Source organism: Scophthalmus maximus, chromosome 7 (genome assembly GCF_022379125.1).
Source record: "Scophthalmus maximus strain ysfricsl-2021 chromosome 7, ASM2237912v1, whole genome shotgun sequence".
In the NCBI taxonomy this organism is placed as follows: Eukaryota; Metazoa; Chordata; class Actinopteri; order Pleuronectiformes; family Scophthalmidae; genus Scophthalmus; species Scophthalmus maximus.
Genome location: NC_061521.1, coordinates 13,971,646 through 13,997,500, shown reverse-complemented (window position 1 = coordinate 13,997,500; position 25,855 = coordinate 13,971,646). Strand labels below are relative to the sequence as shown.

The window sequence follows — 25,855 nt, the reverse complement described above, 5'->3', positions numbered from 1 at the left end:
GCAGCTGTTGCACATCTCAGGGTCTCCTGCGTACAAATGAGAAAAGGAGATTCATTAGAATTCACCGAGAAGACCGAACTGCATTGTGCACCATTATCACCGAGGTTTGCATGAACATTATTGTTCCTCCTTACATAAGAAAACAAAACTGTGCAGCAATGTTAGTCTCATACAGGAGGCTTGAGTAACTCACCTGTGGAACATGCTTTGCAGCCCATCTCACAGTCAATGCACTCTCCTGTATCAGGGTCCTGCACCTGCCCTGAAACACAGAGGTCCACCGTAAAGAGTGTCTCTCTCTCACGCAATAGCCAGCTGAGAAACTCATTTAGATTTACCTATGTGACAGGACGCCATTTGGCAAACCCCGTTCTGGAGTTTGTAGTGTTCCAGACATTTGGCACATATGTTGCCATCTGTGCAGAGTTCACAATTGGCTATGCAGGGCAGGCAGGCATAGTGACCCCTGTCAGGATAGGCTCGCCGGGGGCAATGTGTCCGACAGCGACCTTGGTGGAGGAAACGTTCCTGTCCATCTTCATCTGAGGAGGAGGAGGAGGAGGAGGGCACAGAGGACTTGTTATCATGCAGCCGACTTTATTTTGTCCTCTGATTAAGTTGTCAGTAGCCATATGGAACTCCTGCCGGGAAATGCTTTTCCCAAAAACCTCACCTTTCATAAAAACCTGAAAAATCAATGAGCCTCTTATAATAATAATACTGAGGTAGAGGCGAATGGGCCCACAGTAATGACCCATTGAAGACAGAGATGTCATTTGGCTCCACAAGTGGATCAGCACAGTTATTAGGAAACTGATGATACATACAACATTTCACTGCATCCTTGACAGAACCCCCCCCCCACAGAGCATGGAGCAAATGTATTCCAAATTTACGAACCAACTCTTAAACCGATGGCTGCAGTCCATCTTGTTGACTGTATGGGCCCCGCCGATCACCAGCTGATGAGGCTCCAAATAATGTAAACAAGGGGCAATTAGAGGCGGATGAGAGATCAGAGCCGTGGGCAGAGACAACAGTGTTGTGTTGGCCCTAGTGATTCATATTCTGCAACCTGCCACTGGCCTAGCTGTGGCACCTGAGGCATCTCTGAAGCAGATGAGTTACAGCACTGTCTCATCCGCTCAGCGCTGCACGGAAGACGTGTGAGGCAGGGAGGAGAGGCACCACGAGCTGCTGCTGCCGCTGCTGCTGCCGCCGCCTCCCTCGCCCTTCCACGTAACCACAGCACGTACAGAGAACGGCGGCCTCTACATGACAACAGACCACTGAGCATGAGGGATAGAGGAGAGACCTTCTATTTTTTTCCTCTTCTTGTTCCTTCACAAAGAACATCACACAGGTGTACACACCAGGATCACGTGCTCATTGCAGTATAGAGAAGTCCACACAATATTTTTTTTAAATTCTACAGCGATGTACACTATGTGGCTATAGGTAACAATACATGTACACAAAGAAAGGGTTGTGTGAGCGAGTGGGGGGGAAGAAAGAAAGACAGACGTTCAGGGTTTGCAGGTTTAGCCCAGTGAACTGCAGCAGTGATACTTCCAGCCCGAGGGGATATTTGTTTCCCCCTTTCTCCCGATTAACAAAGGCCCCATTCTGACACGATCAGATTACACTGTGAAAAGTCGGGAGGAAAAGGATCACACCTTCATTTTCTTACCACTGCCAAAGCTACGCTGTGACCAAAAGAAAAGAAAGAACAAGTTGTAGAGCCAGGCCCCTCGATTGTTTAAGAGTAAATGATAAACCAGAGCTGAATGCCTCTCGCCTAATGCAAAAGCCTTTTTAACAACTTTGCTTTCAGTGAACCATTTAGTGGTGTTGCAAAACTCCACCTCCCCTGTCAGGTGGATTAACGAGCCTTTGGCACAGTTTTGTTTTAATCTGGCATCTGCGGGCCCCCGCGGCCCCCCCCCCCCCCCAAAAAAAGGAACACTTTATCGGCCAGGGGCAAGAAATGAAAACATGTGAAATTTGTCATGAATTGTGTCTTCGTTTCGAATAAGCCCTTTGTGCAGCCAATGGAGATCTATTCGTCGTCCTGGAAACTATACTTTTATATATATATATATATATATAGACATACACCCCGGGGGGCCCCGCCACATTGTACATTATGAGCGTCTATGATTTAGGGGATGCAAAGCACGTGAGCATCCGTTTACACTGCGCTTAAAAAAGTGGTGAAAGACAAGAGAAAAACGAAGGAGAAAGAAATGTCACTCACCAACTCCACAGGTGGTGCACTGGAACAGCTCGTGTCCGTGGCACTCCGAGCAGGCGGGGTGACAGGGGACGCACCGGCTCTTCAGCAGGAACTGTCCGCTCGCACACGGCGCCGAGGCTCCGCACGCGATGAACCCGGCGGAGGAGAGGAGCACGAGGCGGGCGGCGGCGGCGGCGCAGAGCGGGGACCTCATGGCTGGTGCCCGGCCGCTTCTCGCGCGTCTGCACCGGAGGGGAGCCGCCTGTGCGTCGCTGTGTCCAAAGACGCGGTGTGCGCGCAGCAGCAGCAGCAGCAGCAGCAGCGGTCTGGTCGATGTGGCGCTCGGAGGAGAGACCCAGCCCAGGGACAACTCGCCGGGCCAGTTCATCCGAGGGAAGCGCTGCAGGACAATGAGCGCGCACCTTTGGTCAGCGGTCAGCGAACGACCCCGAGGACAGAGGAAGAGAAGAAAGAAAGGAAGGGGAAAAAAGAAAAGGAGAGCAGCGAGCAGCGCCAGTCTCCGCAGGGACATGGGATTTGATTTTGAATGGGATTCAATCTGTTTGCAAAAGCTTTTAGTTGATCCCCTCAGATTGAGAACAAGTTCCGGTTCAACACACACACACACACACACACACACACACACACACACACACACACACACACACTAAAACAAACACCTGAAGAACCAAAATACCTGATACACCTGTGGCAGCTATAGGTACAAATATCGTTGAAGATATCTTACAGTCGAATGCTGCTGCAGAATTTGTATGTCATTCCTTGAACGAGTCCACCAACCTAGACTAAGGTTTAAAATGGAATATTCAATTAGTTTATTTAAAAAAAGTGCAATTTTACGGCAAGTCAGGTTCTAATGTAAATCATTTGCTTTAATGACAATATGCACTCTAGTTGGCATGGACTCAGAAAGGATGCTTGGCTTACTCGTCTTCAAGTGCCCCCTTCACTGGGGTTGAGGTCAGGTGACGCTGTGTGTGTGTGTGTGTGTGTGTGTGTGTGTAATAGTGAATAAGAGAGCAGGGTGGAGTGAATCCTTGCACCTCTAAGGATCAGAGGTCAGTCTGCATTGTGGGGCAGTGAGTGAGTGTCATTCACAGGCCCAATGGCCTGTAGGTTAAAAACTTCAGTCTTGCTTGTCCTTGCGTCTGAAGCCCTGTAACGCCATCCTGATGGTGGGAGTGTGCAGAGCTTGTGTTGTGTGTGTGTATAGCTACTGTTTGTTGAGGAATTTTCGTCTATCCTCCCCTGAGAAACTCTTATGATGAGTCTCTTCAGGCACTAAGGTCATCTTATCTATGGCAAGCCGAAACAATTACGGCGCAGCTGAAATCTCATGTCATAGTTAGTTAGTGTCATAGACGTGGGGAGATGACGACATTACTCAAAGCTAAATACACTACAGAGACCGGAGATGGGCAAACTGCTGAACACTGTGAACCTGTTGGTCTGTGTAGCGAACTGGAAGTCTCCTCAATATTGAGCTCTTAATAAATACTTCTGATGAGGACATCCACGGTTTCCGTCTTCCTGAATCAGCATTCCATTTAACTGTTCTTAATGATGCTGCGACCCCTCCTGATGGTACACGCTCTGCAGCGTTATTGGTTAGGAGGATATGCCGGTGCACCCTATGGTTTGGGCTGCTCACGGGCCTTGCGACCTTGTGCCGTGCAGCCGCCAAAACCAGCCTGTGGTGGAGCCGGTGAGGATGCTCTCGTCTGTGCAGCTGCGGGAGCTGCTGGGGATTTTTTTGCTTGACATGTCAAATTTTCTCAAGAAACACAGATGCTGTCGGCATTTGCTCACCTCAGGTGAGGGGAGGTGTGAGATGTTGTGAGTCCAGGTGCACACAGAGCACAGAATGTGCTCACTCTCTGCTACCTCCGTCCTTTCTATATGTGCAGCGGTGGCGAGTAGCCGTGATGCTCACTCTTTCACCGAGGGTGAAATTCCTCTCCTTTGTTTTGCTGACCTTTAGCGTAGAGGTTGTTGTCCTGACACCACTTCACATGGTCAGCCACAGATATCAATGAGTCCAATGACCACTGCATCACTCATCAGTGTTATCCAGGGAGGCCACACGGTCACAGGTGTAGAGCATGTAGCGCACGGGACTCAGCACACAGCCCTGTGAAGTCATCCCATTGGTTTGTGAACTGCTATTTTGAAGCCTTGAGTTTAGCATTTTTCAACATTTTTATAAAACAAAACAAAAAATAGAAGTAACCATATTTAACGGAGTAGCGGTTGGGGCCTAACCTTCGCCTGCTCCATCCACCAATTGGATGGTACTAGCTGCCAAACAGGGCTGCACGGTGGCCTAGTGGTTAGCGCCGTCACCTCACAGCAAGAAGGTTTTGGATTCGAGTCCCTGTTCAAACCAAGCAGGGCCTTTCTGTGTGGAGTTTGCATGTTCTCCCCGTGTATGCGTGGGTTCTCTCCGGGTTCTCCGGCTTCCTCCCACAGTCCAAAGACATGCAGAATGAGGTTAGGTTCATTGGAGACTCTAAATTGACCGTAGGTGTGAATGTTAGAGTGAATGATTGTTCTCGCCCAATGTTAGCTGGGATTGGCTCCAGCCCCCCTGTGACCCTTAAATGGATAAAGCGGTAGACGATGGATAGCTGCCAATCACACGCTTTCCATGCCCCTATGTATACGGTGCTTTATCATCTATTTTACCCACAATTTACAAAATGAAAATGTGATGTATTTGGAGAAGACTGTAAAACTAGAGATTGAGACGATATACTCCTCAGGAAAATGTTTACCGGCGTTATAAATTCGTTCGAGAGTCATTTGCTCATAGACTTCTACAGAAACTGACTTATTTTATGCAACCAGTCAAATCGCCCCCTGCTGGTCATTTGAGAGAACACAAGTTCCAGGTACTTTCCGCTTTGGTTTCGGTGACTACGTCCATTTCAGTCCACGGTTGTCACAGACTCGAGTCTTGTGTTCTTTACATGCTCCTGTATCTCTCAGAAGTATAGTGCAGAATCTTAAATATTTCCTCTTCATTTTACAAGATGTCACTTGTGTTTTTTAAAGGTTTTTTCTCTAATCCTCAAAACTTTCTGATAGTTTCCAGTTTTTACGTGAGTGAAGAGATTTTTCTTTTGGAAACCAATCGAGTACTCCTCAGGCTGAAGCTGTGGCTGAAGTGATGTCTGGTTTTTCTTCCTGCTCAGCCACAGCGACCTCTCGCGGCTCCTGGCCGCACGTGTTGTCCGAGGGGCGCGTGCCAATCCACAGGCTCCTCGCCGGCCGACGTCACGCGGCAGCGGCTGGCGGAGGGGGCGTGGCTTTGTTCTGCTGCAGCGGAGAAATATGACATGGGGACGAGCGAGAGAGGAGGAGAGTGAGGGAGCCTGGTAGGAATTAACGGTTCGTCAGAGGTCTGGACCGAGAAACGTGAACGATGGGGAGACATGGCTGAATGCAGCACGGTAAGAGACCGACCTACTTTTATTGATTATTTATCATCATTATTATTATTATTATTATTGTTCATCCCCACATATACAGCGCGACAGGCCGATTCATGGCTCGTTTGACAGTGAACACAATAGGCTGCCACTGCAGACAGGTGCACCTGCCTTCGTGCGAGTACGTGCCTCGATGCATTCAACTTAAGCTTCTGTGCGAAAACCTTTTAATTTGGGTCGAAGGCAAAATAACGTCGAGGCCACAAATCTCATCGACGGTTGTGGGGATGAGACGTGAGTCGGAGACTTGCAGTTAAATGCTGTAAACATGGATGTGGTCTTGAATCTGTATGCTTAGTCACAGACGTGTGTGTGTGTGTGTGTATATATATATATATATATATATATATATATATGTATATACACATATTCACATAGCGTGATGGTCGCTTATCCTAAAACGAATGGCCCATTAGCTTATTGTGACTATGGAGGCTGTAGTTCTTTTTACAGATATGGAATATTAATCATCACAGTGTATTTTGGGCCAGATGGCTTCACAGGAGGAAACATATATTTTTAGTAAATCTCAGAAGTCCCTCTTTTAGCTGTCTATCTCAAAAATGTAGGAAACCTCACAATAGCGTATACACCAAATGCCTCTGTGTGGTTTCATGCTTTTATTGTTGGCCTGGTTCACAATTTATTGCAACTATGTTTGTAAGGATCGTGAAAGGCACAAATTTATGACAATAGCGGGTTTTTTTGGAACCATATTTACCTCCCGTGGCGTAGACCTTCATAGTAAAACCTTTAATCTGTCATGAATATCAGCTTGTATGGGAGCTGTTCTCACAGTTCCCTGCAGTTTTGATTTATATCAAATCGGCTTGTTGGCCATCTTACACTAACAAATTATTCAGCCACCTTTTGCCCCTGTCTAAAGTCTTTGCTCAGGTTTTTCGAGACGAGCAGCTGACAGTAGTCGAGTCTGATATGGAGGTGGCTCCAATAGGATGGGGCAGAGCTACAAAGCAGGGCCCGTGGCTGCCAGGCCCCTGGCATGGCCTGGACAGGCCGAGCCATGCCAGCACCATAGAGGGCTCCAGTGCAGAAAGGCACTGGGGAGAGGGCGCTTGGCACCTGATCAGTTACCACAGTGAATTCTGTTCCTGTCACTGGCATTTAGCTGCAGAAAAGCAGAGCAGAGATGACGCTTGTTGTTGAAACCAGTTAAGCTTCCATGTCACTGTAGCAGTGCCGCTTCATTGAACTAAATTTCAACCCATACAGAATGACAGTCCTCTGCAAACATCTGTCCAGTGGCAGAGCAATTAGCCTCATAATCTCTCATTGTAAAAAAAAAAAAAGATTGCATAATCAAAACATATTTTAGTTATTCACATATTCAACCAGGCCACCTACTGTAGGACTATTGTTGTGCTTTTCCACTGCTACGTTGGACAGGGATCTAAAAGAACGATCAAAATAAATCACCCAGGCCCCAAAGAGCACCTGTGAATGGGGCTTAAATCTCCTATTTCCTTTCAAAAGAATTCCACATCGCCATGCCTGATTCCCCCCAAAGTTTAGTCCTCCAGAGGAGATGAAATGAGTCAAGTGCCCCTGGTAATCAGGGCCCAATCACCGCAGGGCTTTGAAGTTGGCACTGTTCCTCAGACATCTCTACAGGTGGGGAGGTAATGTTAAGTGTTCTGTCTGCAGGCGGAGGGAGGTCAGCTAGAGGCCACGGAGGCAGGCAGAGGGGCTCCTCTCATGCACACATCACATTAGAGGAGGGTGGAGGGGGCCACTGGTCACCTTCCCAGAGTCATTGCACTGTGGTCACTTGTGGGCCTGTTGGAATTTTGTACCCCATTAAGCAAACCCATTCTCAAATGTGTGTATGAATGGAAATATGAACTGTCCCTTCATATCACAGACAAACGAAGTTGTAAACCTTGTACTACTTAATCTGTAATAAATCCTTACACCAGTATTCCCTTTCAGGCTGCAGCCGCAGACGTGCTTTAATACATTGACTGCAGAAACCATTTAATCATGATTTATGGACTTATTTTTTTATAGTAAAGCTGGATTTGACAGTGGCTGCGGGGCTCAAGCCTGTGTTTCTATTTGTCTGATTTTGATATCTGAATTGCTGGAGAGGATCCTGCTGGGGCTTGTAAACATAGTCATTAGGGGAATGTGTGGGTTTATGAGGAGATATTTGGAAGCCTGGACATTAGCCATGTCATATACTGAAGTTACAACCCAACCCAAACCCAAATTGAGCCACAGTGGAGAAACCTTGGCAAGGGTGAGGTGACAAAAAGATGTGGCAACCATTGACTGGCTGTGAGCGACAAACACCCCAACACACACCTTTAATATTGTTTTGGGTTTTTTTACCAATTCACACAAGAAAGTAACATACTGAATACAGTATATTTTATACTAGATTTTGAATTAAATACAAGCACTTTTCTTTGAGCTAGCATCTCACAATCACCAGTTGAAGTCTGTTTTAACGATTCAGCATTGAAACCTAATGGCTGCTGTTTAATTTCAGAAACAAGGGATGAACCTGCCAGAGCCCAGTCTGGATTGAATTATAACGTAATGTTCCATTATTACTAACATCTAACCATAGATAACCTGAATCTTAAAAAGACTGGCGCTTTGCAACACTTGAGCTACATGAACTTTAATAGTGTAGATAGTGGTGCATATATGTGGATTTACAAGTTTTTTGGATACAGTAATGTCAAGGTTTTGAGACTGAATTAATGGAGAAAAGATTGTTATCGTTGTTGCTGTTGTTATTATACTATACAGTTTATCCCGAGTGGTAGTTAACCCTAAAGTTTTGCATTGGAAAATGTGTATTTTGAGTCTGTGCTTGTTGGATTGAAAACTATGACATGTAAACCTTTTTTTTGCCCAATCTCCAACATTGAGAAAGTTTTATGATCAAGGCTCGAGTGTGACAACCGAGAGAGAGAGAGAGAGAGAGAGAGAGAGACCACAGGTTGTGTGTTGGTGTGTAACAGACAAAGATTGTTCTCAGCCTTTATCCAAATGGGACACGAGCAGCAACAGGAGTTGGATTTCATATTTTGCCTAGAAGATATTCTCTGTGACAGCCGTCCCCTGTCCTACCTCCAATCAGCAAGGGAGCAGTTTTCTAAATCAAACAGAATTCTGTTGCGCAGGATACCCTTGGTGACTCAATTTAGATTCATGCAGGTCCACAGTGTAGGTCATTTTCTTTCATTCGGGAAAAGAGGTCAGGTCTCTTCCTCTTTGCAAAACCCAGCAGCATTTGTTGGAAACTTAACTCGGTGTATCTCCATTTTGTCTCACAGTTCATTTTTCGCAGAAGAAGATTAAAAGAAGGACATGCAGGTTAGACACTTCCGGTGAAAAAGAAGATCGTAGTGTTGCTCTGCTTGCTTTCTGCGTCATTCATTTTATCAGGTAGAGAAAACATTGCTCTGCTGTCTGTAACTGTCACTGCCCTTTCTTTCATCTTTACTCCCTAAGATACAGTGCATCTCATCAAATGTCTTAGCAAAATGAATTTGTGGGACATTGGGGAGTAATTTTGCCCTTCCCTTCCACTAATAAATCTTCCTTTTTTGATGTCTCCTTTCTGGTGAAATGAAGAAGAGCTTTGAGATGACTCAAGAGGGCCATGCAGTACAGTTGTTTTACTGGACTATATTTATCCTAATGAAGTTTCGCAGGGAACCTATTTACAAGTCACTCCCTGTTACCTGTCCTTTATACGAGTGATCCTTTATTTAACCAGGAAGGTCCCATTTAGGTACAATACCTCTTCTGACAGGGAGTCTGGACCGGAAGAGATTTGAGAAACCCTGCAAATGGAACCTCTACTCTGTTAACAGCAACTGCTTGATGCAACATCAAGGACTAAACACAAGCTTAGACCAAAACTGGAATCAGGAACTTCATTTAGTAACTTTTAACTTCTTTAGTGAAGATCCTTTGAACGATGAAGGGGCAACATTTTACATGCTTGCATCATCAGTCTCTACAGCATAATCAATCAAATGTCAGAAACTGTCTGAGTATGACACATCTTTCCTCCACAATGCACCCCCACCCACTGAATGCCCTTTCCGTGGGTGCATTTAAAAGCAAGTTCAGAACACGTATCAGACAAAGTTATTTAGACCAGGATTTATTTTTCATCCAAGAAGCAATAGGTACAACTTTATATTAAACTGTCTTTGCGAAGCTTGGATCCATTAACCTCTCATCTCTTTTTCTTGTCTTAGGGCATCAAAATCCATCCTGGTCATGAGAAATGGGAGTAAATGACACAGGCATCAGATTCAAAGTTTCTCAACTTCTTATGCAGCCCCCATTAATTGGTGAAACGAGGGAATTATTCAATGGCATAACTCAGGAACAGAACAGGAGGTTGTGACCATTTCACATTTGGTCGGATACTGACTTGGTGATGCTAAACTTGGAAGGTGTCCACCTTGAAACTGAGGTGCTCACACAATGACTGAACCAAAATAGTAAAAAAAAAAAAAGAAGAAGAGAGAAATATTTAGCTTGTTGGCTAGTAACAGTGTTAATTTTGCAATGAAATATAAGTTTTGTTACATTACAAAAGTAGTACGGGCCCAATAGGGTGCAACTAGGTGTTGGCTGCAGGCTGGTGTGGAGGGGTGGTGTCACAGTTCCATTGCTGGTGAGTGAACATGAACCTGGTTAAACAGTAACCGCCTGTAACGGTCGCTATGAGAGGTTAAGTTAACGCGCCCGCAATCAGGCAGTGATGTTTTTTTCTGGTCAAAGAAGTCATACCTGGCATTCTCTTGAAGCTGCGCGAGTGGACAGAAGCAGCCTGAGCGCGGGGAGGAGGACTCAAAATGAAGCACAGGAAATTTGTGCACACAGCTGTATGTGTGAGGGCAGACAAAACAGTTTTGAGCAGGAGCAGAGGAAATTTTCAGGCGAGCGGGAGCTTTTTGAGGGAAGGCATTGCAAAATCTGAGCGTGAAATGAAGAAATAATGCTCTCAAAATGAAAAACCAAGCTCCTGAATAAAGATAGGAGAGAAACTCCGTGATATTGCTCTTTCCACCCACCTAAATGTACACACACACACACACACACACACACACACACACACACAAAGATGCAAGCAGCCACACAGACTCAGTCCAACATTGGAGCCACACTACCACACGGGTAATTTGAGATGTGGAGTCTGAGAGACAGTATAAGTTGTCAAAACAATCTGAAACAAATGTGTCCTTTCTCATTAGAGATTGATTAAATTCTTATTTTCGAGGATCATTGAAGGACTCGCGGCCGCCCTGTGATTAAAGCAGAGTTTCAGCTAAATATAAGTATTTCAGTGATATTTCTCTACATTTCAGAAGTTTGTTTGAAGCTGCAACTGTAAGCGATCTAGCCAACATGACACCGTGTGCTGCTTTACTGTAAATATAGTTTTGCTGTTGTTTTTCATGGAACTAAAAGAGGTACTGTACTGCGTATCTGCTGAGCTCACCTACATGTGGTTGTGTGTGTGTTTGTGTGTCATTTCTGTGAATTCAGGTAGCGTTTCAGGTTTAAAACCTACGAAGACGGTGAGGTGCTGGACAAAAGCAAACATGTATGTGACACATGCACAGTGGAGGTGAAATACTGTGGAAAGGGGAAGGGGTAAGATTAAAAAAATAAAAAAGGCATCAGCTCTGAGCAGGATGACACAGAAGGGCAGGAGGATCATTTGGATTAATTTTTGTAGGGTCACCAATGGGCCCAATATTGTAGCAGTATTATTTGTGTCTGTGTGTGGAGAGCTGTGTCATTTCTTCTCAGTCCTTGTCTGCGCAGTTTGATTTGTAAATGTGTTCAAAGAATCTGCGAATGCGTTCTGAGATTTTCGAATGCGTACTGGAATCTGCACGGAGAGTTGAGCACAAGGAGAGGTCAGACGACGATACAGAGCTGCAGCTGTGTTGTTTTTGTTTTCCGGAGAACAGGCGCACTAGTCAGGAGTTTCTCCAGGTGAAAGATCGTGGGGGCATGAATCGCAACGACTGCAAGACCCACCATCACAAGACGGCGAGTCGTGCAGCGCGAACTGCACAGAGAATCGACGACTCCGAAAGTCGTGCAGTCGGAAGTTGGCATAGGAGAGCGCTTGTTCATGTTGATTGAAAAGTACAATCATGTAACTGATTTGGGATCAATTCTCAATGTAAACGTTGATCTCTTGATAAAACAACTGAGGGTTCCTCGTAGAATTTGCAGCATAAGTTCTCAGCAAAAGATCTCGTCAGAGCAAAATCCACAACTGAAATATCCCTCACCGAATCAATATAGACTTGAATTGATTCCAATTTGAAATTCTAGAAAAAGATACCCAGCCTGAGCATATACAAATGTCTGTATGTGATGGCCGTGATCTTTACAGATGAAGCCAACCCACCTTCATATTTACAGAACAAATCTTCAAGCCTTGAGCTGCATGCGGGTCTAACGAGGTTAGTGGATGCAAGCAAAAGATTCTGTGTGTTCGACACTTGAGAGGACACCCTCCCTCAGCACAAAACCCAAATAGGAAGCACCAGCTGGCTCCAGATAGTTGGCCTGTGAATCTCACCGGGGATCGCAAGATTCGGATTCAGAAAACAAGCAGTTCTTTATGTCTCTGTATAGGTCGTACGTCTTTGCTCGCTTGCTTGAAACAAACGTCATAAATACACCTGCGGTGGTTGTAATTTATTGTGCGTCCACAGTTATTTTTTTTCTTCCCCTCTTTCTATGGTGTCTTCCTCAGATCAACAGAAAGTCGGGAGCCCTTTGCTTTGGTAAGGCCTCAGTCTGTAGTTGCAGCTGTCTGCTTGTGGCACTGTTGTCGAAAAGGGCTCAGTCGGTACTGTGGTACGGAGGCTGGAGGGATTGACATTTTAAGGGGTTATGATCTTCTTCTGTGCCCTTCAGCAGCCAGTTCTTTGTCTGGGTGCAGCTGAGCTGTGTCTGCGGCTCCGTTGGAACTAGAAGAGCCCTCAGTTGCTTTGTTAAATTGATGTATGGCTAGTAGTGTAAATGCTGAACACATTTTTACAGGGGGAATGTATGATAGTTTTGAGTCTGTAAATAATTGAAACCACGTGCAGGTGAAGCCGTAAAAATTCATGATGGTATGATGGTAAATTTAAATCCTGTCTCACTAAGTTGGTTTATTTCTTGAGCTTCGTATCTTTTAACAAATATGTAAAGTTTATTTCTAGAAACACTAGTGTCCCTCAGGTATATACAAAGGGCAGTGCTCATGCTCTCCTCTGCAGCGTTTATCGAAATCGACCTCAAATATAAATGTGATTATGCATTTGGTGCAAATTGACAACAACTCTCCACTCGGTGCATGTGCTGTGCTGGCAGTGTGCAGTGCAGCAACGAGATGTAAAGTGACATTATTGCTTCCAGCAGCATCTTTCTCACAGCATGTGAAAGGCTGCTGCTCCGAAGCTGGACCTTATTTTTCTTCTCACTTCAGAGAAGGATTGAGAGAGTTAAAAATTAAAGTAGGCGAGTGTTTGTGCACCACTTCATTACAGATGCTGACTGGAGGTCAGGACTTGAGAGTCTTACTCTTGCTCTCTGCCGTGCATTAAACAGGAGGGGTTAGTGTGTCGGTGACATGCAACAGAGTCAGTCCTTTCTGTCAGCTGATCTCCCCTTTTTCTTGTCTCTGGATGGGGGCACTCTGCGTTTGGTTTCTCAGGGTGCTCTGAGGTCACAGCAAGTAAATGGCCTTTCTGTGGGTGCTGGAGGCAGAGAGAGTCCCACATTCAAATGCGGCATAATGGAGGCATGAGGAGTGAACCCGCACACTCCCATGGTGACCGGAGATGGAGAGATCGAGACAGAAATGGAGCACTCAAAAAATCAAAATGGCTAAACATGATGAGCCTGCAGACCCCTCACTCGAACGTGGCGCCCCAGGCTCTGATTGATACACGTCATACATACCACGTCGTCCAACCTTTGCTGCCCCTGAACGCATCGTACTGGCGATAGACACGTACACAGTCAACACAAATACAAGCTTGCCACTGTGGCTGCAGGAGGAGGAGGAAGGACAGAGGTTGAGGCTGACTGACTGATGGGAAGGCTGAATAGCAAGTGGTGCTTCCACTCTCCCTTGAAATGCACTGATTGAATCTTGTGCTCGCAAGCAAGGACTTTGAAATAGTGCAAGTGCTTAGTTTGTAGTTTGGTGAGAAATTATAATATCCCATTACATGAATTTCCCATGCCCCTTAAGTGTGCTGTGTTATGAAGCATGCAAATGTATTGTGTCGACTATTCACCACTGATGCAAGGTGGAAATGAGCTCTCTGACTGGAATCATGCTAATTTCCCAGTCTCGTACAGCGATGTTTTCCGTTGCTGCATCTTTCCTGTCCCTGCCTTTATTCATTGAATTGCATCAACATCAGTCTGTTTCTGTGTTTCCGTTCGAAGCGTGGCTGTATCTATTGTTGTCGGAAAAACAGGCAGTTTTTTCCCCCCCTCTGACCATAACTGAGGGTGGGTTGACATTTTGCTGTGGGCATGTGAATCAGTAACTGGATAAGAATGAATCACATCTTTTATTAGTGTTCTTCTGTGTTTTGGCAGCCCTACGTAGAGGCACTTGCTCTGTTAGCTTTAAGATCGGTAAACACACTTAGTGGAGAATATGCAGTGGATAGTGTTTTTGCATACACACACAAGCACACGCATGTTTGTGTTCTCACACACTGGTGTGATGCTACGAGGCTGGAGATCCTAGGATGTTGAACATGGCAGTTTCAGTCTGATGGTGCCGGGACTTGCCGACTGCAGCTCAGCTCACACACACTGGCAGTGAAGCCACATTGGCTCGATGGAGCTGTTTGTCAGAGCCAGACCGCCGATTTTATTCCCTGCTTGGCTCAAGCAATCTAAAATATTCTCTCCTGTGGTTGGAGGCACCTGACTATTTGAGGTTTCAGTCACTTAATTCGGGTCAACCACGAGCCCGCATCGTATGTCCATCCCTCGCAGGACAGGTCTTTTGACACTATTTGGTAAAACCGTGTGCTCAGGTTTCAGGTTTCGGAGTTCCTGTTGACACTTTGGACTATTGCTGCCAACTATACTGGGGAGCTGTGAAGTGAAATAGTCCTCGAAAAAGCACCAGGGGTTGCAGAACTACCATAAACGTTGTGTATGTTTGCAATTAGTTCATTTTTCTCATGTCGTGTTAGCAACAACAACAAGCCAACAAATCTACAGTTTGAACACGAAGCATTTATGAGAACATATGTGGCATCAGTGAGTTATCTTGAAATGATTAAATACTCTGAAGATGGATGTGCTCATGAACCACAAATTTGCGAAATCAAATGTATAGCTGGAACCTCCCTCCTCCTCTGCAGGCAGCAAGGAGATGGGTTGGAGGCTGACACCAGATGTTCTGCCACTGGCAGGTTCAGCAGCAGCTTGTCACAGCGTGACATTCAGACTTTTTTACAAAAAGGTACAATTCATCAACCATCATCAGACTAATCAATTGGTCCTGCAGCGGGGCGACAGACATGATGAGACATTGCATTCAGGTTGTGATCTTTTCCTATTTTGGTCGGTGAAAGAAGCACATTACATTTTATGATTCAGCTACAGCCCTTTCACTGTGTACAGTGAGGAGTGCAAGATAGATACTTTAGATACATTTTATTTATCTCAAGTGGGCACTTAATATAAAAAATATGAATGCCCCTATACTAATCAGCTAATATTGATTAATTTTCTGGGCCTTTCTTCTTCCGTGTAACTGATTCAATATGACTTGTTTTCTACAGTTTGCATTTTGAGTAAAAGTTTATTTTGAATTGACTTAAGGTATTACTAAATTTTGTGTTGTGAATTCCATTATGAAAAAGACAGATACCAATTTCCCCCATGACAGAAGCTTCAATCAACCAGAATAGTTTATTAAATTGCGTAATGCTCTCCTTGTGAAGCAACGTTGTTTTTTTCACTCCAAAGGGGTCTGTGAAATGGAGGGAAGTCAGAAATAGATGCAGACAATGCAGGTTTTAGGAAAATGGGGACAAAAATCATGTATTATAATACTCTTGGTACAATCGTATGAATATAAATGAACGACACCTAACCGTGTGTAAAGGACAGGTTTTCCCGATTTAATGCTGAAGCACACAGTCCACTTCACTAAGCCAAAATAGAATCAGGTTTTGAAAGTTTATTTAAGAGCATAACTGCAAATGTATACACTTGTTGTAAGTATAGGATTTACTGCCGGACCATTATCCAGTCCTGGAGGAGCTGCAGTACAGTGAGTAGAGTGTATGTTGTACAGTATATTCACCTCCCACCTGCTGTGTGTATATCGCCCTCGCATGTGGGCGATCACAGCTCACTATGGAGACAATTATCTCAGCTATAACTCATCTTATTACCGTCAAATTGCTGCGTATTTACATGTACATCATGGAAATACAGCCTGCTACACATTTGCGTTGAACGGGGGAAAAGATAATTCTTATTAAATAACACTTATGAGGAACCAAAGTTTTAAAGATTCACTGGCTCAGTCATTTCACACTTTCTAATCCGCCAACTGGTTTACTGGCTTTTTAAAGTAGTGACACTTCAAATAATGTTAGACAAATAATAAAGTAGTGGGTGGGGAGCTGCCGTGCAGTATTACTACGCATCATATAGGGGGGGGTTTGCATTTAATTACGTATGAGGTTGAGTTAAAAATGACTGTGTTTTCAAGCCTCACAGGTTTAAAGGAGATATTTGTCCTCTGAGAAAAGGTTAATTAGATTTAAGCATCTTTAAAGCCCCTTGGACTCATCTGATGAATTCACACAGGTAGGTTTATTGTCGTATGGTGCAAAGTGCACTTACAGTATAAAACATACAGTAAGTGTCAGCTGATAATGATTGATTTAGTATGGTAGCGGCTTTGTTGTTGATTATACATGTGAAACAGAAACTGCATATGTAACAGAAACGCGTAAATATTTTTACATCCAGTTTTCATGTTTCTACAATGGCCCCTGTCAGTTTTAAATAATTACATTATTGTATAACTTTTAGTTTAAACTACATATTCAGAAAATAGAATCCTTGAGGGTTATTATTAGTGGTTCTTGCAAATATATATTTCTTGCAGCCATCGGTAACATATTAGTTTATCAGCAATGGCTGAACTTGTGAACCATAGTTGTTTGTCATTGTTCAGGCTAAACTATGTCAACAATCATAGGCCATAACTAATGTTTTTTATCATCTCTATTATTTCAAAGAGGAAATCGGTTTAGATCAGAAGGTAACACGCTGCTCTAAGAGATAATGGATAAATAAACGGGACACATACACAGAGAATGAAACTTTGTACAGTTCATGTGAATTATGCATGACACTGACGGATATTTCAGCCCAACTCAGGAGGGTTTTGACTCTTAACTCCTCAGAACTTCTGCAGTATTCTGCTGAAAGGGTGGTGCGATCCCGCGGGGAGGACGACAGAAATCCACTGTGTTTCCATTGTGGCTGCTCTCACACACATACATAATTACATCTGTGCCATGTAAGAACACAACAACCCAGCGGTGACCTTCGCTGCCTTTACCCGGCATCAGCACATTAGCATTTCATTACGTAAAAGCACAGATCGTGGCGCTTGCACTGCATTTTTTATTTATTTTTTCCCTTTGTGACCACATTGGTGGTGGTGTGATTTACACCTGCATCTTAGTGTGAGAACCTGAAAATGTGATCACACCAATGTAAATGACTTTAGAAGGTGGGGTGTTGGGGGGAAAAAGGTACAGGTTTAAAGTCTTGATACTAAACTTGAGGTTGTTTAAACTTCTTAAGAAGAAGGTATCTAAGAATAAATGATGCTGCTTCACGTAATAAAGATTTAGCAAATTCATCTTTGATTTTCAGTCAGTAACCTAATGATAATAATAATAATGAAATGCCAGGTGACAAATCGGCTTCTAAATGACACACGATGAAAGCAATGGCTTGAAGGGTGATTTTGGATTCATGTTTTAACGCTGATGCAGTCGCACTTTTTTCAGGTTGGGTGTTTTACCGCACCTTCAAACTGAAACTCGGCCAATCAGAACCGAGGGCCATAATCGTCTGATTCTGGACGATAACTCCCCATATTTTGTGTGTGTGTGTTTGTGTGTGTCTGCATCCCCAGGGTCTTCCTCTTCTCCGCTGCCTCTGAAGCCATGGACTAGAGCGGAGTCTGGTCCTGACAGTCCCATGGTCGTCAGATGGCTTCTCAACAACCCTCAGCGAATATACTGAAAGTAGGTTTGACATCGTCACCGACAGCTGCCAAATAACACTAAAAGGATGAGGCTGGAGGTATTCTCAATTTTTTCCTATTGACAACAAATCCTAGTAAAAGACACAAACCAACATGAATTAATCCTGTTATCAAGCATTGTGTAGCCAAAGCCTGATTCATAACTCTGTTTACTTAGACCTCCATTGTTGCCCAAAAACTATTAAAAACACATAAATCAGCACATAAATCACCGCTGCACCGGGTAACATCTTCCTTCATTACCATGTACAGGGGCACTGTAGTTTATTTCAGGTCTTACCTGCAGACAGCCTTCAGATATTACTAAGTCTTACATTCAAAAATATCAGCAATAGTTTCAGCAAAATGCAATCAAAACATCAAAGGTGAAAGTATTTGTTATGCAGAAAAATTGCATATACAGTGTTATATTGTATTGTTGTTGATATTGATGCTGTTTTAAAGAGACAGTTTTAATAGAGGTACTATCGATTTTCTTTGGTCTTTTCATGGAAATAGTTGAAAATAAGAAAATACCCAAATGTCTCTCTGTCTTCTTATGAGTAGATCTTTTTCAAGGTTTTCCGTCACTGTGTCATAATTGCTTCATGTTCTTTAGAAGCCTGATGCATTGTGTATGACAAATATGCTAATTGTGATTGTGATTTACAGTAAGCTGGACAGTCCCAGCTTCCTCTGGCCCACATGGTTTTATGTCGGATAGAAAAACATGCATCAGGGTGTTTCTGAGTCATAATTACGTCCCACGGGGACAGCGATCGGCACAAGGCCATTCTTTAGGGAAAATATGAGGTCATGACTTTATATATTCAGCTATTTGTGTTACTTGCTCCACACACCACTGGACTTTTTGCCCTGCAATGCAATATTGTGATTCTCACTAGCGGCCCATTATTCTGTATTAGGGATGGAGTTAAGTGTCCGTCCTTTAGAGACTAATTATGCACATATGTTGTCTCTTTGGTTCCCACAGAGGGCTAATGGCTAGTTTCTAACAGTTGAAATAATTAAGTTTGCCTTTTGGTATTAAAAGCCAACATGTTGTAGCTTTTTTACAGTGATGTCCAGGTAGACAGACAGTAATCCTCTTCCTCTTGGTTGACATTTGATCTGATTACTTATTATTCACAAACATAATCTCATGATCTCTGACAACCTTTGGTTGTAACTGCTCCAGCTGACCGCGCTGCGCGTCCTGTATAGATTACATGATTCTCTCAGTACGGCAAAGCACATGCAACACAATACAAATGACAGTAACTAGGTCAGCTAAACTACAGCTTAAGTGCGTCTCTGACTCATTAATAATGCATATGATAAAGACTGAAGTTGCTGCGTCTGGGTTTTTTTTCCCTCTCTGATGATGATTCTGACTGAGAAGACTTTCCAAATCTGAGATTGCTCTTTGATGGTTAGTGAAAATAATGAATAAAAATAATGATAATATCCCCCTGTCACAGTAATCCACTAATATACCTCAGCCACAGAGCAGAAGCACGAAACAACAGCGCTTGATGTGTGTCGACTCTATTTTCAGAGCGTCTGTCACTTTCACAACGCTGAGCCGAAACCCGATGGGCAGTCATGTCGGACGGCTCACTGAGAGAGTGGGGGAAGCCTCTCTCCCGCCTTCTGCTCACAAACGTGGGCTGAGTATCTGCACGATGTCTCCAGCGTGTTCTCACTCCTCCTGTAGGTCAAATCCACTGACCTGAGCGGCCTTCGGTGCTCTGGTCCGCACACAGAGGCCCTGGTGTCAGAGCTGCGAACCTGTGGGTGTTTGTTGCTTCACTGACAACGCTGTGACATCCATCTCTGGAATGACAGCAATGCGTGGACTCATTCCATGGGCCGAGGGAGCGAAACGCATGTGCATCTTAGGAGTGCTGTTTATTACCTAACATGGCGCTGCTTGTTGATTCATTAGGGCCCTAGTGTCACAGAGCCATGATGTTAACATGCTCTCCTGCTGGGATCACACAGAATAACATCACGCTGAATCGCCCATCTCCACAAACAGTCACCAGACACCTTTAACTCGCCGTCCAGCTCAGTGTCGCCGCGGTTTAAGGGTCTGGCTCCTACCCAGAAACCTCTGGGTGACACGGAGTGGCAGGAAGAGGGTTAGCGTTGTTGTGATCATGGGCGACGGGCCAGAGGCTTTGGACATAGGCAGGTGCGTCCGGGTTGCGAATTGTGGCTGTGTTGTTGATATTCCATCTGTGGTGCTGGATGTTATGTTATGACTGTTCGCAAGAGCTGGGAGGAGCGCTGGGAGCGGAGTGCTATTCACAGTACTACGATCTATCAGCTCTACGAAGCATCACACATCAGTACAAGCAGGGTGGGGATCCTGGCCCGGATTAAAATGAGAGCGAGGGGCGGACAAGGAAGTTTTCTCACAGGGGGTTAGTGAGTGATGACTTTTTAATTATGCGGCTGGAAATGGATTCATTTTTATTGCTGAAATTGTGTGTTTAAGGCCTGTTGTGTCTCCCACCCCCCCCCCCCCCAGATGAGAACGTGAAGGCTGGCGTCCACCAAGGCCACCGCTGCACCTTGGGCAGCGCACACACATGACCACATGACTCTGGACATGGACGCGGTCCTGTCAGACTTTGTTCGGTCCACGGGGGCAGAACCGGGTCTGGCAAGAGACCTGCTGGAAGGTAAGAGAGATCACTGCAACACTGAGAGACACTACTCTGCATATTCAAGACCAGAGGTTGACCACTAAACTATTATTCCATTTTTTGTTTTATAAAGACTTGATATTTGGGGATGTCTGTCTTGATCGCTTGCTCCCTGTTGTGCTGTGGTTGCACTGAACTGAGCAGAGGAGAGGAAATGAGAGAAAATAAGGAAAACAAAGGAGGGAAGGAGGGAAGGAGAGGAGTGGGGGCTGCAACAGTCGGCCAGCTCGCTGATTTAAAGGCCAGTGTGACGGTTTTACGAGTGTGCTCCCTAGGGAGAGCTTTGTGCCCATTCATTGGAACTCATTGAGGAGCAGAGTGCTACTGGCACTCGTATAGCTTACATGCAGTGCCACTTGGAAAAAAAAACACAGGAGAGCGAAAGTGCACAGGGCAACAGAAACGCTGGTCTGCTGCTGGATTGTGTTCAATATCTAAAGACAACTAAAGTGGATATTTTTTTGTGGTTTTAAGAAAGCCTATCACCCCAGGAACTGTTCAAACTGCAGTAAAGAAAATGCAGACAGACTTTTGTCCGCTTCATGGGAAGGAAAGCTTGCACCACACCTATCAGACTTCCGGGTGATGAAGTGCTCGTGGAGTGTTTGCAGCACCTATGTGTCCTGGACATCTTTGTACAGAGTGTGTGTGGACAGACTGCATCTGATATCTGGTCTGAAGAAAGAACTAACGTGTTGGGGGTCTGCTTCTCCCTTCCCCCCTGATTCTGCCTTGGTGCAAAGCCACTGGGGCAAACATGTGACACTGACAGACACCGAACAAGACACTGCACTCAGACAAGCGAGACGTGGGCCAGGATGCACCTATTTCAGTATTGCCCCTGCTGATTTGCTGTAATGTTTTCTTCGCTTTCCAGACTTGCATCAATTGGCTGCTCTGTTAACCTCTGGTCTGAGTCAGGCCGGTGTGAGGCGGGACAGACGAGATATGACAGCGCCACTTGTGGTGCTTCCCTCTAGAGGCCGTTTTACGTACTGAATCCACACCACCGGATGTGCATTGACCTTTGTGTTCAAATTCACTAGAACATTTTTTTTCACAGACAATATTTTGACATGTCATCTGCAGGAGGAAAAGTACAATAATGAAATGAATACTGGGGCTAACGATTAGAGCAGAGCCACGTTTTATGTTAACAGGAACGGCTGGACCATTCTGTATCAAATCAAAATGTCTGCTGTGAAAAATCCCCATAGGGTGAGGACAGGGGAAAAAATACCCAAAAAATGTAAAGAAAGTAGATTTTTATACTAGCGTTCATTAATAAAAATAATTTTCAACTGTTTCATATGTGTGGAAAATCTTATGAAAATGGTTTGAATCTAAATTCTGTTATGACTCAATGGACTGAGATAGTACATGTTCACACTGCAGATTAATTTGTCAGTTTATCCTTTTGCTGACGACAGCCATTGCAAATGAAGGAGCTGAGACGATGCGTTCCTTGCCACAGTAATAGCAGGATAATGTAGAGGCATTTAGAGACCATGCATTAGGTGCTGAGTGGCTTATGTAGCCAGACCTCAAGTGGTGTTCCTGGATTCGTGCCGCTCAAGCTGCTGGGATCCATACAGCGGGATCAGTTTTGCATTGATTGGCGTGAGAGACGGTGGTTACTGGTGCCCACCTCTCATGTTCACACTGCCAAGAATCATCTTGTCTGGAAGTCAGGGGGAGGGAGGACAACTTCCTCCAGGTCTCCTACACAGGGAGTCCATTAATGGGGCCTCTCTCGCAAACATGCTCAGGTTACATACAGTCAGACGCCCGGCCCTCTTTTTTTTATGCAGTTGAGGGCATTTACGTGGGATTTATGAAGAGTTTTTCTGCAGATAGATCCTGTGGCATTATGAGAAGGCATGCTAAGATATAATAAGACTGAGGTTTGACTTGTGTCTCTTCAACCTGGAAGGGATTCTGTCAGAGAGACGGCACCCAGAGGAGACAACTGTGTGTGCGCGCACACATGAGCCTCTGTCTCCTCTGGGGTACATGAGCTTCATGTACTGTTAAAGTGAGGGTTAATTGTTAAAAATATTTAGAGATCTGGGGATGTGTCAGTACTTAATTTAAAAATATGGAAAAAGAAAGTAATCCTAAAATCCTGTTGAAAATCGGATAATCAAAATACCAACTACATTTGAGTTTTTTATCAGTTAGTTAATTCTGATCTATCTGCACGCAGGGTTCTGCCTCAGTTTTCCTCTATATGCTGTTTGTTAGTTGCATTTTCTGTTTTTCTCCATTCGATAATCCTGTTTACTGTAAACTCCAGTGAACAATGTCCTGTTGCACCAGGCCGTCTCTGTTTCTGTGGTTTCAAACAACAACTTGCTTGTGTGGGAACATAAAAGTGGGTGAAAATGTAATTCAAACACCCCGACTAATGATGATAAATAATAATAATTCACTGTCATTTTTTCTTGTGTGTATGAACAATCGGTCTGACCGCTGTTTGTGTCACGCAGGTAAAAACTGGGACCTCGGTGCTGCTCTAAATGATTACGAGGAGCTCAGGCAGGTCCACACTGCCAACCTGCCGCAGGTCTTCAATGAGGGCCGATACTACAAGCAGCCAGAGGCGCGTGACACCCCCACCCATGTCAGCAGGGTCGAGAGGCCGTGTGCGCAGAAGCAGGAGGACAATGCACAAGGTAGCAGGGCCACCGCAACACAGTTTTACCACCACCAATCACCAGTTCCCTTTGTCTTGGGTTGCTTCCCACTCATCCATTCAATTATTCCCTTTTCCGCTTTAGAGAAGCGTCTGTCCCGCGGAATCTCCCACGCCAGCTCTGCCATCGTCTCCCTGGCGCGGCTGCAGGTGGCCAGTGAGTGTACCAGCGAGCAGTTCCCTCTTGAGATGCCCATCTACACATTCCAGCTGCCAGACCTCAGCGTGTACAGCGAGGATTTCAGGAGCTTCATAGAGAGAGACCTGATCGAGCAGTCCACCATGATGGCTCTGGAGCAGGCTGGTGAGTACCGCTGGAATGTGACACATTCTTTTATTGTATTCTCCTACTACTGATACGAGATATGTAACATAATCTGTGTTGTTTATTCAGATTACACTGAAATTCAGAAGGCCCACAAAGCAGCAGCAGCATTGCCACTGAAAGTCAGTAAGGGACACGGAGAAGTAGAGCATGAGACTGAGGGCGAGACCGAGCAGATCCGACCAGCAAGACAACAACAACTAATTCAAACATCCTGGATGTAGCTATGTAGTTATGCTTAAAAACTATAGTTACAGAAGTGTTGAATTGATGAAATCATTAGCTAAAATAATGGTGAAATGGTCAAAAAATATATTAAATATACATATTTATGGCTGCTGGAGTCAATGGAGATGTAATGAAATTGTGGGTGAGAGCGAACCAATCAGAAGACAGCATCTTATCTGGTGATAAGTCAACAATTTACAGTCGTAAAAGTCTGAGGCCTGTCATGAATTTAATCAGAATGATATGCATCACAAACTGCTGGTCGGATCAACACAGAGACACTATAGAATACGTATCTCTGCAAACGAGAGGGGGGGGGGGTTCTGATTGAAGGTTCAACCATACTGTATGACCTGTGCTAATGATTTGCCTTGCCAGAGAACGGCCATTGAGGCTAATTATGCTTATTGTTGGCAAATTGTACTTGTAGGAGTCACAATTCCAACATCACTGAACAGACAGGAAAGTAGCAATTTTGCAATCTTTTCATATGCAGGCACTAGGCAGAAACAGACGGTTGACAAATTAAAAGAAAACCTGAAAAGTGAGTTGAGAAACAGGACCAAAATGTCCTCATTCACAGGGCACGAGGGGAATGGTTTTAATGTGTATGAAAAATGAAGTGAATCACAGGCTGTGGCCTTCACAGTCACCAGATCTTAACCCAATTATAAACACCTCCAGGGGAATGTCGGACTGATGTGTTGTCACGCTCTCTGCCACCATCGTCAAAACACCCACGAATTTGTCAACTGTATTTATTTCATGTCTGAAAAAAAGGAAATTAAGAACTCAAAATGAAACTTCTGTATATACAAAATGCCGGGGTGCTTGTGTCAATACTAGTGTTTCAATCCCATTGAGATCACGTTTTATTTTGAAGGCCAACTTTTATTTCCAACGCCAATACTCAGTGTCACTGTTCGAGTCCCATAGACGTTTCAGCCCAGTTAGGAATCAATGGGATAGTGTACTGGACAATACAAACGTTATTTTATTATGTTATCACTACTCTTTTTTGTGAAAGGGAAAGTAGGACAACATCCAATTCAAAATGAATTTATACAAAAGGTTATGAGTGTTTTTTCTCCTATCTGTCCCTCAGTTTTGTACACAATTTCTGCATCTATTATCTTGTATGGGTGCAGGTCGTCTGAACTGGTGGTCCACCATGTGCACCAGCTGTAAGAAGCTGCTTCCTCTGGCCACCACCGGGGACGGGAACTGCCTGCTGCATGCTGCCTCTTTAGGTTAGCTACTCATGCACACTTAATAGTACAGTACATTTAATATGCACTATAACATCATTTCCATCAGCATCTCTCCAGGACAGCTTTCAACATCAAGTTTGGAATGGAACAACTGTGTGAGTCGGTGTCACAGGTGTCTGTTAGCAGTGTCTGCACTGCATCGTAGCTGCTCCAGAGAAGGGAGTGAGAAATGAGGAGATAATTAGGGATTAATGTAATCTGCACTGACAGTCAGACAACTAAGGCCCTTCGATGAGTGATGAAAGACATTTTTAGTTGAACAATTGAGGTCATCTCTGAATGACTTATGAACATAATTGCATGGCTGGTGCAGTCGAGAATTGCAACCTCTTGTTTCAACCACATACGATGACAATGTCGTGTTATGTCCTCAAGCTTAACATGCAGTCACGCCGTTGTTTGTCTGTGTTGATCAGGGATGTGGGGCTTCCATGACAGAGACCTAATGCTGAGGAAATCCCTGTACACCATGATGAAGAGCGGAGCGGAGAGAGATGCTCTGAAGAGGAGGTGGAGGTGGCAGCAAACCCAACAGAACAAGGAGGTTGG

General features: G+C 44.5%; 2 protein-coding genes across 4 annotated transcripts in view; one reads left to right on the top strand and one right to left on the bottom strand.

Moving 5' to 3' along the window:
* Positions 1-2,824, bottom strand: part of LOC118314730 (proprotein convertase subtilisin/kexin type 5) — a 20,832-nt gene extending 18,008 nt beyond the window's left edge. The window contains exons 1-4 of one of the 2 annotated variants that reach the window (XM_047333009.1): positions 2,258-2,824; positions 339-542; positions 194-262; positions 1-26 (exon numbers count right to left, since the gene is read on the bottom strand). The exon at positions 1-26 is cut by the window's left edge and continues 17 nt beyond it. In XM_047333009.1, the coding sequence (XP_047188965.1) occupies positions 1-26; positions 194-262; positions 339-542; positions 2,258-2,768 (810 nt within the window). In that variant the 5' untranslated portion in view covers positions 2,769-2,824. The remainder of the gene's footprint in view (positions 27-193; positions 263-338; positions 543-2,257) is intronic. The other variant, XM_035641330.2, reaches the window with a different exon arrangement.
* Positions 2,825-4,810: 1,986 nt separating this feature from the next.
* The window catches only part of otud7a (OTU deubiquitinase 7A), a 34,837-nt gene continuing 13,792 nt past the window's right edge, over positions 4,811-25,855 (top strand). The window contains exons 1-7 of one of the 2 annotated variants that reach the window (XM_035641333.2): positions 4,811-5,709; positions 17,963-18,074; positions 20,615-20,763; positions 23,277-23,462; positions 23,568-23,786; positions 25,184-25,285; positions 25,723-25,850. In XM_035641333.2, the coding sequence (XP_035497226.1) occupies positions 20,679-20,763; positions 23,277-23,462; positions 23,568-23,786; positions 25,184-25,285; positions 25,723-25,850 (720 nt within the window). In that variant the 5' untranslated portion in view covers positions 4,811-5,709; positions 17,963-18,074; positions 20,615-20,678. Of the gene's footprint in view, positions 5,710-17,962; positions 18,075-20,609; positions 20,764-23,276; positions 23,463-23,567; positions 23,787-25,183; positions 25,286-25,722; positions 25,851-25,855 lie in introns of both variants that reach the window. The other variant, XM_035641331.2, reaches the window with a different exon arrangement.